This window comes from Triticum urartu, chromosome 3 (assembly GCF_003073215.2).
Source record: "Triticum urartu cultivar G1812 chromosome 3, Tu2.1, whole genome shotgun sequence".
Lineage (NCBI taxonomy): Eukaryota > Viridiplantae > Streptophyta > Magnoliopsida > Poales > Poaceae > Triticum > Triticum urartu.
In genome coordinates, this window is record NC_053024.1 from 15,924,920 (window position 1) to 15,938,691 (window position 13,772).

A 13,772-nucleotide genomic window follows, 5' to 3' on the forward strand; every position below is an offset into this window, starting at 1 on the left:
ATGTGACGAAGTCGGAGCATGATTTATTTATTGATTGTCTTCCTTATGAGTGGCGGTCGGGGACGAGCGATGGTCTTTTCCTACCAATCTATCCCCCTAGGAGCATGTGCGTAGTACTTTGTTTCGATAACTAATAGATTTTTGCAGTAAGTATGTGAGTTCTTTATGACTAATGTTGAGTCCATGGATTATACGCACTCTCACCCTTCCACCATTGCTAGCCTCTCTAATACCGCGCACCTTCCACCGGTATCATAAACCCACCATATACCTTCCTCAAAACAGCCACCATACCTACCTATCATGGCATTTCCATAGCCATTCCGAGATATATTGCCATGCAACTTACCACCGTTCCATTTATTATGACACGCTCCATCATTGTCATATTGCTTTGCATGATCATGTAGTTGACATCGTATTTGTGGCAAAGCCACCATTCATAATTCTTTCATACATGTCACTCATGCATCATTGCTATCCCGGTATACTGCCGGAGGCATTCATATAGAGTCATACTTTGTTCTAGTATCGAGTTGTAATCATTGAGTTGTAAATAAATAGAAGTGTGATGATCATCATTAATAGAGCATTGTCCCAAAAAAAGAGAAATGCCAAATAAAAAAAGAAAGGCCAAAAAAGGGACAATCCTACTATCCTTTTTTCCACACTTGTGCTTCAAAGTAGCACCATGACCTTCATGATAGAGAGTCTCTTGTTTTGTCACTTTCATATACTAGTGGGAAATTTTCATTATAGAACTTGGCTTGTATATTCCAACAATGGGCCTCCTCAAGTGCCCTAGGTCTTCGTGAGCAAGCAAGTTGTATGCACACCCACTTACTTTCTTTTGTTGAGCTTTCATACATTTATAGCTCTAGTGCATCCGTTGCATGGCAATCCCTGCTCACTCACATTGATATTTATTAATGGGCATCTCCATAGCCTGTTGATACGCCTAGTTGATGTGAGACTATCTTCTCCTTTTTGTCTTCTCCACAACCACCATTCTATTCCACCTATAGTGCTATGTCCATGGCTCACGCTCATGTATTGCATGAAGATTAAAAAAGTTTGAGAACATCAAAAGTATGAAACAATTGCTTGGCTTGTCATCGGGGTTGTGCATGATTTAAATACTTTGTGTGGTGAAGATGGAGCATAGCCAGACTATATGATTTTGTAGGGATAGCTTTCTTTAGCCATCTTCATCATCTCGGTGCTCTCCATGACGAGGAGGGAGTAGTTCTCCCTCGGGGCTGAGGGTATGTACCAGTAGCTATGTGTTTGATCTCTCTCTCTCTCATGTTCTTGAGGTGATACGATCTTGATGTATCGCGAGCTTTGCTATTATAGTTGGATCTTATGATGTTTCTCCCCCTCTACTCTCTTGTAATGGATTGAGTTTTCCCTTTGAAGTTATCTTATCGGATTGAGTCTTTAAGAATTTGAGAACACTGGATGTATGTCTTGTGTGGGATACCCGTGGTGACAATGGGGTATTCTATTGATCCACTTGATGTATGTTTTGGTGATCAACTTGCGGGTTCCGCCCATGAACCTATGCATAGGGGTTGGCACACGTTTTCATCTTGACCCTCCGCTAGAAACTTTGGGGCACTCTTTGAGGTTCTATGTGTTGGTTGAATAGATGAATCTGAGATTGTGTGATGCATATCGTATAATCATACCCATGGATACTTGAGGTGAAATTGGAGTATCTAGGTGACATTAGGGTTTTGGTTGATTTGTGTCTTAAGGTGTTATTCTAGTACGAACTCTATGATAGATTGAACGGAAAGAATAGCTTCAAAGAAGTTTTACTACGGACTCTTGAATAGATCGATCATAAAGGATAACTTTGAGGTGGTTTCGTACCCTACCATAATCTCTTTGTTTGTTCTCCGCTATTAGTGACTTTGGAGTGACTCTTTGTTGCATGTTGAGGGATAGTTATATGATCCAATTATGTTATTATTGTTGAGAGAATTTGCACTAGTGAAAGTATGAACCCTAGGCCTTGTTTCCTAGCATTGCAATACCGTTTGTGCTCACTTTTACCATTAGTTACCTTGCTGTTTTTATATTTTCAGATTTCAAAAACCTATATCTATCATCCATATTGCACTTGTATCACCATCTCTTCGCCGAACTAGTGCACCTATACAATTTACCATTGTATTGGGTGTGTTGGGGACACAAAGACTCTTTGTTATTTGGTTGCAGGGTTGTTTGAGAGAGACCATCTTCATCCTACGCCTCCCACGGATTGATAAACCTTAGGTCATCCACTTGAGGGAAATTTGCTACTGTTCTACAAACCTCTGCACTTGGAGGCCCAACAACGTCTACAAGAAGAAGGTTGTGTAGTAGACATCACTCATGGGAGATGCAATCAGATCAGGGGCTGCTCCATCTAAGCCCAAAGCTGCTCCCAAGGCAGCTGCTCCCAAGGCAGCTGCTCCAGCACAGAAGCCCAAGAGAAGTACTAGAAATATTTCTATTGAGGAAAAGAACAAGGCCCCAGTGCCTGAAGCTGCTAAAGAAGATGAAACTCAAGTGCTAAGGAAGCTGAAACCCAAGATCCCTGACCACAATGATGCACATCCAGTTGCAGAAAACATGAAAATCAGGAAGGATGCAGGATTGAGACTATGGAGAGAGTCTGATCCATATGCTATCAGGAGAAGAACTGTTGTGGACCACATGTTCCACACTAAGGAACAACAGGACTTCTATGAGACAGTGTTGCTTGATAAGAAGCCCATTGTGTGTGATATGAGATGGGTAGACTGGGAGTACATCCAGAAGAATGAAGATCACTATCCTGGAGTGTATGACAGTTTTAAGGCATGTGGAGTTGATGAATTCGTTGCACAAAAGCTCACCAAGTGGAATGATGAGCTGATCATGCAGTTCTACTCCACTGCCCATTTCTATCCAGATGGGAAGAATGTCTGAGGGTACCAGGTACCAGTCGTCTGTTGGTGAATGGGCTCAGTTGATCAATGCCCCAAAAGAAAGTAAGGATGACTTGGATGTATATGCTGAGAAGAAGAAAGACCACAACACAATGGCCAACTTGTACAAGGAGATCCCAGATGCTGCTTTGGATACACACAAGTTTGGATCTGTCCACTACTTGTTGTCTGGTCTACCTACCATAAACTGGATTCTGAGGCACACACTGCTACCCAAGTCAGGTGATCACAAGATGATCAGAGGGCATGCTATAAACTTGCTGCACATATTTGATGTCCCACAGAAGTTCAAGGTCATGAGCCTGATTGTTGAGACAATCAAGAGGACTGCTGCTGATCAGAAGAGAAGTTGTGGCTATGCTCCACACATTCAGGAGCTTATTAACTCAAAGATGGGCACAGGCACATATCTTTTGGACAAGGAGCACCTGCCCATCTATCCTGAATTTGAAGATAATACAATAGTGATGGATGAAAATGAACCATCTTCAGCTCAAGCACATGAAAAGAGAGAGAAGGCTAAGGCACAGAAGGTTGCAAAGATGCCAACAGCAGAGGAGGCATCTCAGGTATTCTTGAAGAGCAAGCAAGACCAGCTTGGATATATGATCCAATCCACCCTGAGGATTGAGAAGGGTTTGGCTACCCTGACCAAGAACCAGGAGAGTCTAGAAAGGATCATTGAGCGGAAATTCTATGACCTTGATGTCAAGGTGACAGAGATCCAAACTACAGTTGAGTAACTTCAGGAGGAAGCAGAGGAGAAGAAGGGAAAATCTACCACAAATGCTTTTGCCAGAGTGCCCAGAGGACAGAGATCTGTTGCAGTGCCAATGACAGACACTAGAGCTACAGCATCAGCACCAGCAGCTACAGCTCTAGTTCCACCTCCAGCAGCCATTCCATCAGCTCCAACTACTTCATCGAAAGCCTTCGTCCTTGGAGTTCTCTCTACACCACCTCCCAAAGATCAAGCCTGAGAGTCGTTTAGCACTATGCATTTTTGAACTTTTTGGTAACTTGTTGCCAAAGGGGGAGAAAAATGTATAGATCATAGGCTTTGAGAGAGAGTGTTGTTCTTTTTATCTCTCTTGCTATTTTGGTTGAACTTCTTTATTGAGTGCTTGTGTGAGATACTTTATGTCCTTGTGAGATACTTGTTGATCATGTGGTTTATCACATGCTACATTAATGTTTGGCTGAATGATGCTATCCTTTACATTCCTTAAATGATCATTCACTTGCTTGGTGATGAGTGCATGCTTTTAATCTCTATCATTTTGAGCGCTCCACCAAGATGTATGTGACATGGAAGAGTAACCCATGATCCTAATCGATTGTGCATTTGCATTCAAAGGAAAATTTTAAATAATGCACAAATTTAGGGGGAGCTCTTGCTTATCACATACTTCTCAAAGCGACGATGTCTTTTCAATCTTATTTATCATTTGTCGAAGCTTTGATCTATATGTTGTCATCAATTACCAAAAAGGGGGAGATTGTAAGTGCAACTATCCCTGAGTGGTTTTGGTAATTCCTAACAACATATAGCTCATTGAGCCAATGCTATTCCAAGATGAATATTTCAGGAAAGCTCAATGGTTGGCATGGCATGGATTAGAAAGTGGACCCTTCAAAGTGCTAAGGATAAAAGATTGGCTCAAGCTCAAAGCACAAGACTCTACATTTTCTATTTTAGTGATCCAAGATCACATTGAGTCTATAGGAAAAAGCCAATACTATTAAAAAGGGATGAGGTGTTGCTTAATGAGGTGCTTGCTCAAAATGCTTAGTGATATGCTCCAAAACCCTCCACTACTTTCTCATATCCACATATGTCCCACACCAAATATCCAACTCAGCCCCACCGATTCTTTCTATCCGGCGCCACCGAGTTTAGTTGGCATAGCCACTGCCAGAAACCCTAGTCTTCTCGGTCTCACCGATAGGGATCTCGGTCTCACCAAGATGGGATTGTAATCTCTCTGTTTCCCTTCGTAACGTTTCGGTCAAACCAAGATGAGCGATCGGTCCCACCGAGATTGCAATGTAAACTCTCTGTTTCCCTTTCGTAACACTTCGGTCCAACCGAGATGAGCGAATCGGTCCCACCGAGTTTGACTGACCAACTCTCTGTTAGTCCATTACCAAAATCGGTCTCACCGAGTTTGTGTAATCGGTCTCACCGAGATTACGTTACGCCCTAAACCTAACGAAATCGGTCCCACCGAGTTGACATGTCGGTCCCATCGAGAATCCTAACGTTCACATTTTGAACTAAATCGGTCTGACCGAGTTTCATGATTCGGTCCCATCGAGTTTGGTGATTTGTGTGTAACGGTTAGATTTTGTGTGGAGGCTATTTATACCCCTCCACCCACTCTTCATTCATGGAGAGAGCCATCAGAACATGCCTACACTTCCAATACATATTTTCTGAGAGAGAACCACCTACACTTGTGTTGAGGTCAAGATATTCCATTCCAACCACATAAATCTTGATCTCTAGCCTTCCCCAAGTTTCTTTCCACTCAAATATTCTTTCTACCAAATCCAATCCTATGAGAGAGAGTTGAGTGTTGGGGAGACTATCATTTGAAGCACAAGAGCAAGGAGTTCATCATCAACACACCATTTGTTACTTCTTGGAGAGTGGTGTCTCCTAGATTGGCTAGGTGTCACTTGGGAGCCTCCGACAAGATTGTGGAGTTGAACCAAGGAGTTTGTAAGGGCAAGGAGATCGCCTACTTCGTGAAGATCTACCCTAGTGAGGCAAGTCCTTCGTGGGCGACGGCCATGGTGGGATAGACAAGGTTGTTTCTTCGTGGACCCTTCGTGGGTGGAGCCCTTCGTGGACTCGCGCAACCGTTACCCTTCGTGGGTTGAAGTCTCCATCAACGTGGATGTACGATAGCACCACCTATCAGAACCACGGATAAAAAGTCTCCGTGTCAACATTGCGTATGCTCCCTCAAACTCATCCCTTTACCTTCATATGCAATTGTTTTACATTCCGCTGCTATACTCTTAGAATTTCATGTGTAGGTTGATTGCTTGACTTGTGCTATGTTGCTAAAATCTGCCAAGAACTAAAATTGGGAAAAGGCTAGATTTTTATTTGGTCAAGTAGTCTAATCCCCCCCCCCCCCTCTAGACATACTTTCGATCCTACACATACTTATACAAACCCCCTATTTAACTCGGAGCAATCAAGACTTTCTAGTGATTCAGTATGCAGATGGCACTATCTTGATCATGCCCATAGTAAAATCTCAACTTCTACAACTAAATAATCTTTTGGCTCGTTTTTCTGCACAAAGTAGTCAGAAGATTAATTACAGCAATTCAGTATTGGTTCATATGAATGTCTGAGATGAAAAACTGAACATAATTCTTGGACCGTTCGAATGTAAGCTCAAATGTTTTTCATTCACATACTTCAGCCTCCCTCTTAGTGATAGCAGATCGAGAAATGAAGATTTTACTCCTATATGTCAAACAATTGAGGGAATATTGGCTAGACGCTCTACTAAATTTTGTTCTGTCTGCTCTGCCTACATTCTTCGTGTGTGCTTTGTCCCTACTTGTTGGGATCATTGAACAAGTTAATAAATACCTGAGACATTTCTTTCGGATGAAATATGGACATGACAAGTTAGGACCAACTTTCATTGCTCGAGATAAAGTGTGCAAACCTAAAAGTCAATGTGGGATTGGAATCCTAGATGTGGTTGTACACAACAAAGGCTCTTTTTGCTGAAAAACCTTTATAAGTTCTTCAACAGAGAAAATCTTCCATGGGTGCAACTAATTCGGAACATGTATTATTCTGAAGAGCTCCTTGGTGATAAAATGTTGGGCTCTAGCTAGTGGAAAGCTCACCTTAAACTCCTCCCATCTTTGAAGGAAAATTTATCTTGAAAGGTTGGCTCTGGTCTCACAATTAAACTTTGACATGATATTTGGCTTGACCAACCACTGTAGCAGAAAATTCGTGAGCTACACCCTATTGACAGAAGTGATACTAAATGTCTGAACCAATTGATCAACTATGAAGACATTTCAGGCTTTCTCGACACTCCTCTCTCAGCTCAAGCTTTTGCTCAACTGAATGATCTTCAACTCTTGTTAACTCAGCAGACCAACTAGTAGGCTCAAGACAGGTGGATCTGCACTAGTAATAGTAAAACTTACTTTTGCATCTCTATGTAAAATACATTGACGGATGGAGTGGAGGCTCGTAAAATTTTCAAATGGCTATGGAAATGTGCTTGCAGAATTAGACACGAAATGATTTTTTGGCTTCTGCTTCATAATAGGGTCAACACAAGGAATATACTCAAGAGGAAAACATGCATCTGGATTACTATGACTGCATTTTTGTAATGAGGGTGCTGAAGAGACTTCACTTCATCTATTTTGGGATTGTGCTTTTGCTTAGGATTGTTGGGCCAAGATCACCCCTGCTAGGCAAAGAGGAACCTCTCTTTATGATGATATTTTGCTAGCCTAGCAAAAGTTTCCCAAAGTCATTACCATGGATATAATAATTCTTGGATTTTGGAGTATATCAATTTTAAGAAATGGCAAGGTTTTCAAGAAGGAAGTACCTTGCAGGAACTCTTGGGAATATTTACTCAAGAAATACTTGTCCCTTCTCATTCACAGGATCAAGCAACAACACGTGCAAGCCCTCAAGGATTGGATTAACTCCAATTTAGGGTGATGAAATTTCCTGGTTGATTAAATCCCCAGATTAGTAATTGGATAGTTTTGTTTCTCTTACCCTCTATTTTTCTTTTCTTCTTTTGATTAGCTCTTTGTTTTCTGTACGTAGTGGAATATTGTAGAACGATTGTTCTACGGTCTGTGCTAAAGAAAGTTAATTATGTTGTTTCCACGACAATAAAAATACTCAACTCTGTGTTTAGAAATGAAGCCATCCAGTACCAAGACAAAGAATAAGAAGTCCGCATGCAGCCACATAGGAAGTACACAACTCCGCATGCATAGCTCATATATAAAGCGAGGAATTAATAATAGCTCCTCTACTTTATTCATTCATATTCATTAACGTTAGCCAATACAATACCTCAGTTACTCTCTCCAACACTAATATATATAGAGAGAGAGAGAGCCTTCTCACGCCTTCCACTACCCACAAGAACAACGTTCTGCTCATCTGGTACCGACGACGAAAGAAAGTTTCATGGAATGTTGGGACCGTTGTGAAGTAGCTGTGCACCGCAATCCTATCTCGGGGGATAACTCTCCGGCCCTTGATAGAACCCTTGAAGTTCAGGACGTGCTCCTCTACCTTCTCCATTTCCTCTTGGATGCTCATCATCATCATCATCATTTCAGCATCCTCATCATCTGAATCCGGTGACGCGATGAACTTGTTGAATATGAATTCGTCAATATCATCGTTTCCATAGCCATCATTCCATAGTGAAACCATTGGTGACCTAGAAGTATGACCGAAAGAGTAAAAAACCGGTTCGAACATTTCATCGAACACGTAGAGTGCTAGGTGAAAATAGGGGGGCGTACCAGGGCGGCGACCTTGTCCGGTTGCGGCCTGGTCGACGACGGTGTGGATTGGGGCGTCCAGTGGCGAAGCCCTTGGTTGGGGATGGCGGTGGAGCACCGATAGCGGAAGAAGTTCGACAGTCCACTGTGCGGAGGAGGGCCAACAGAGAAGAGGAGAGGGCTGCTCGGTCAACGAGGGGGGCGTGTATGAGCGAATTGGCACGGGCCCTAGCGGTTAGTCCGACGTGGCGGCGCGTCTAAGCATCTCCATATCCGCCCCAGATATAGGCCGGGTATAGGGAGTGTCGGTCAGTCTGGACATTTGGGCAGGATGTGGGGCGCATGGTTGGGTGGCATTTTTTTGTCTGGACACTGACTGGGCAGCCCGTACAGGCGTTTGGGGCAGATATAAGGGGTCCAGTTGTAGATGGTCTAAGATAGATAATGAGGCTCGGTATTCTCCGACGAGGTTTCTTCTTCTCAGGCAAGGTCCAACGTGCCAGAAAAAAGAAGGTGACCGATGCAACAAAAAAAATCATGGCACCTGATAAATACCCCTCCGTCTCATAATGTAATAGTATATTGGACGTAATAAGCTAGATCATATATTATGGGACAGAGGGAGTAGCAAAAATTGATATTTGGTTACAGAGGGAGTAATTAATAGCTCATCTATTTTATTCATTCATTTCCATTAACCAATACAATACCTTAATTACTTTCTCTCATAAGTACAATATATACCCAAATGCCAAATGTAGAAATGCAAAACTATAGTTGGTGTATGTGGTACAATTCCTTTGCTGATCCCATTAGATCAAATTAATGTGTGGTTGTATGTGTGTATTAGTATCAGTAGTATAACTATACTCTCGGAGATAATAACCGTAGTAGGTGACCGTCGTCAGACGTCCATGTCCAGCACGAGAGGCGTGTCCCCCTTCTCGACGCTGAAGGCCTTGTGCATCTTCCCCGTGGCCGTCGCGAGCTGCACGACGTACGAGCCGTGGTACCCCCTGAACTTGAAGTTGCCGTCGCTGTCGATCTTCCCGCGCGCGTGCGACGTCCACTCCTGCCGCAGGTTGATGAACCTTTGGCCGGCGTCGTTGATGGTGCCGTCGGAGTTGACGAGGCAGGCGTCCTGGCGCCACATGTGCCCCTGCATGAACCCCCAGAGCACGACGCCCTCCACGGCCGGGTGCGCGTACGCCTCCCGGAGCACCACCTCCAGGTCCTCGGCGCGGAGGCAGACGTCGGACTCGCACACGTCCAGCTCGGTGAGCCAGACGGGGAGGTCGGTGGTGGCGAGCTTGTCGAGCGCGTCGCAGATGATCTCGCCGGCGGGGTTGGTGACGTGGCCCTGCAGCCCGATGCCGCCCACGGGGGCGCCCTTCTCCATGAGCGCGTTGACCTGCGCGATGTACTTCTCCGGGGTGGCGTTGGGGTCGCCGCCGCCCTCGACGTTGTAGTCGTTGACGAAGAGGGCGGCGCCGGGGTCGAGCCTGGCCGTCTCCTTGAACATGAAGGCGTTGACGTCGTCGCCGAGGCGGTCCTGGAAGAAGGTGCCGTGGAGCATCTCGTTGTTGACGTCGTAGTGCGGGAACCGGCCGGCGTAGCGGGTGAGGAGGCTTGTCAGCCGGCCCTGGACGGCGGCGGTGAGCTGGTCGGTGGGCAGGTCCTTGACCCACTTCTGCACCATGCGGTCGACGGCCCAGAAGATGCAGTGCCCCCGCACGGGCTTGCCGTGGCGGTCGCAGAAGTCGAGCAGCGCGTCGGGGTCGGTGTAGTTGAGCTGCCCCTGCACCGCCTCCGTGTGGTACCACTTGAGCTCGTTCTCGAACACCGCCCAGTCGAAGTGCTTGGTGAAGTAGTCGACGAACGCCGGCTCCTGGATCACCGCCGGGTTGATGCACGCGCCGAACGCGAAGCTCGTGTCCATCTGCATCACCCGGATCGACGCCCCCGACACCGCCGACGACGCCCCGGCGCCGGCGAACTTGAGCACCACGTCGCGCTTCCGCACCTACGTACGTGCAACAAGCACGGTGCGCGTGAGTCATTGCGTTACGTGTCAACCGAAACTGACATGTGTCGTGAGTTTGGCGCCGCCGTGCCAGTACATACATTTATGCAGTTTGGTGCCAAGCTAGCTTACCAAAACCCATAGAAAAATATAGTAGTAGTAAATCGTTTTCAGTTTGGAGTGTTAGTTAGATGGTGGCGATGTGAGAGCTGACTCACCTTGTCAGTCTTCTTCCGGAGCTTCTTGAACCGGGCCTTGCGGTCCGTGGCGAACACCTGGAGATCCATCACCTTCACGTCGACGCCGGCGGGCGCGCCCTGGACGTGCACCGCGGCGCCGGACGCCGGACTCGCCTTGAGCCGGAACACGCCCTTGATCTCCGTCCACTTGCCGGCCTCGGCGCACACCGCGCCGCCCTCGACCACCAGCGCGCACTCCTCGTCCTCACCGTCCACGCGAATGTTGACGCGCACCGCGTGCTCCCCGGCGGCGCCGTCGCCGAGGCCGATCCAACCGGCCACCCGGTAGGTGACGCGGGGCTTGAGCGCGCCAGCCGGGATCGCCTGGCAGAGGCCGTCCTCCTCGCCCCCGCGGCCGGTCGCCAGAATGTACCTGCCGCTGGGCCTGTACCCGTCCTCCACGTCGTTGATGGTCTCCGTGGGCACCTTCTCCGGCTCCTCGTGCTGCACCGACAGCTCCGTGCATGCCCCCAGCGGCGCCCACCCGGCGAGCCCGTCCTCCAGCGCGCTGTTCCGGATCACGTTGGCGTTGAACACCACCCCTTGAGCGCAGCAGCTGCAGGCCATGGCGCTGGCGGTAGGAGGCGGTAGGGGAGCGCGCTTGTCGTCGGTGGCAGGCGGTGCGGTGGTGCGGTGAGGCTGAGGAGGGATCGCGGCGGCCGGCCGTATATAAAGGGGGGAGGGTCGGCCATCGAGATCACGGCGAAATAGCTCGAAAGCGCACCGAACGCCGGTCGCAAAATATTGCAGAGGCTCCAAGCAACCACCGCACCTCCACACACACACCATGCATCTTTTCCCACCCTCTCCCTCTCTCTTCTCTGCTTTTGAGTAACAGTAAAGCTTGCGCAAGGCCTGGCGAACTAGAGAGTAGAGACCAGCCGCGACTGGCGTGTGGGGCCGGCCGGCTTCCCGGGCCCGCGTGTCAGAGGGACGGCTGGGCGGCTGTTGGATCTGATAGGCTGTTGTTTGTGGTAAGCATGATGATGATGATTACAGGCACTAGCAGAAGCGCTCCTTTTCTTGGCTTTGGGAAGAGACAACTTAAAGCGCTGCATACTTCAGGCCGATCCATCCATCACGGTTTGGACCAATCGGGGCTTAGATTCCACATCAACTTTCCGTCGTAATTCCAGGACATTATATCCCTCATCTAACTGAAGACGACACTAACATGACACCAACTTCAGTAAATCAACGCACCGTCAAGCGCCATTTGCCTGCAATCAAATTGCCAAGGGTCGGTACATAGGCATTATTAAAAGAGGAGAACAACAAGAGGACGTTGGCATGCAACAGAACGCAGAGGCCGGACCGGCGGCAACAACGTTGGACCTGTAGTACGTACGTCCATGACGGCGGTGGGATCGAGGAGGATCGGCGAGACGGCGACGCGCCCAACTTGCGGCCGCCCCACCACCGCGGAAACATGGCGGTCGACGGCGGCGACGACGATGGGCCATACACTGATCGCTCGGTCGGCTTAGGCGTACGAAACCGGATTACAAAGCGTCAAGACACGAGCATCGCCCGGCTAAAAGCGAGGTTTGGTGGCCCATTTTGTTCATTTCGTGGCTGTAAATGTCATGTGTTTACACAAGGCCAATCACCGGCCGAGCATGCCCATGTCCAGTAGGGGCTCGGGTGTTTGTGTGGACATACATGGATTGGATGGTGCTCGAATCATTTGAGTCGCTACGCAACGGCGATACGCGCGTACGCATGCACGAGATCGATCGGATCGGTTCGTGCATGCGTGACGGGCCAAGCAAGCCATGATTGATGAGAGAGGCAGAAGAAAAGTTGGAGAGATGGATGGATCCGGCGAGCGTACATGGGAACGGCGTGCTCTGCTCTGTTTTGGCTAACCGAATCTCATCAGAGGTCACGTTTGTTTGTTCGTTCGTTCGGACTGGCAAGTACGTCGGCCAAACTTCCCTCCAAAGTTACGCCTCCACTGCAATTGCCGTTCTGCACGAGAGCCATGAGAGAGACAAAGTCAAATCCTGCTAACGGGATACAACTCCTCCCAAGTCCCAGCCCAACACTCGCGGACGATGTGAGCTTTTTGCTCATTTGAGCCATGAAGAATTACTCCTACGCACCAACGCTCCATGCTCAAAGTTGATAAAATTCCTTTCAAATCGATGAACTTTTGCAAAGAGAGTCTTGGTTCAGTGGTTGGACATGCGGTTGTGCAGCCTAACGATCAGAGTTTAATTTCTAGAATTGACAGGTGATGCACAGGGGTTCTCCTCAATTTATTGAGAATCAAGTTTGGTATGTGATGGAACCACTCATCAAAATATATCTTGATACACACCTAAAAAAATTCTGAGGACCGTGTTTATCTTGGTACTAATACTAAAATGGCCGTATGCATCTCTAGTTGGTGCAGAGGCCGGGGAAGTGAAATTCTCCTCCAATTTTAAAGACACTCTGTTTCTGCCCGGTACCCTCGCGCCGCACCATGCGGGCGACTCGAGGGCGAACGCGAGCGCCGCCGCCGGGCCTCATACATCTTCGATCCCTCGCTGTCGCTTGAGGCTGGCACCGGCCAAGTCCGAGCCGCAGCCAAGGACGGCAGCAGCGGGGCCGTCTCACCCTGGGAGAGGCTGCGATCTGGGCTTTGGCCCGCGGTGGACTTCCCCGGCGCAGCGGCACCGGCGGCTCGTCAACATCCCTCCGCCCTACGGTGGCTACCGGCCGACCATGGGGCTCCGAGGCGACGTCCGGCGAGCCTGGCCCCTGCAGGATCCAGATCTGGCATCTGCAAGCCTGTAGGGCCGATGGGCCTGGGCGGGCCTCGTCCGTCATGAGTGCTGGCGTCGGCGGCGACGGCAGGCGCGGTTCGTTATGCGGCCAGCGGTCTGCTCCAGCGGTTCTCCTAGCATCAGATCTGAAGTTCTCCATTTGGTCCACTTCCCGCTGGATCTCGCATCAGTGATCTTCACCGAGCTGATGGTGGCTGGGCACGGTGGTGTGAGTAGGGCTCGG

The 13,772-nt window shown here is 48.1% G+C and overlaps 1 protein-coding gene across 1 annotated transcript; it reads right to left on the reverse strand.

Moving 5' to 3' along the window:
* Nucleotides 1-9,170: 9,170 nt before the first annotated feature.
* On the reverse strand, nt 9,171-11,579 carry LOC125542408 (endo-1,4-beta-xylanase 1-like). The gene is made up of 2 exons (XM_048705446.1): nt 10,755-11,579; nt 9,171-10,536 (listed from the first exon to the last, which is right to left on the reverse strand). The coding sequence occupies exons 1-2, from the start codon at nt 11,562-11,564 to the stop codon at nt 9,418-9,420; spliced, it is 1,929 nt and encodes a 642-aa protein (XP_048561403.1). The 5' UTR covers nt 11,565-11,579; the 3' UTR covers nt 9,171-9,417.
* Between the last annotated feature and the right edge of the window lie 2,193 nt (nt 11,580-13,772).

Coding starts and splice junctions, on each gene's coding strand:
- LOC125542408 (XM_048705446.1), bottom strand. CDS start 11,564: ATGGTGTGTGTGTGGAGGTGCGGTGGTTGCTTGGAGCCTCTGCAATAT. Junction 10,537..10,754: donor TCCGGAAGAAGACTGACAAG/GTGAGTCAGCTC, acceptor GCACGTACGTAG/GTGCGGAAGCGCGACGTGGT.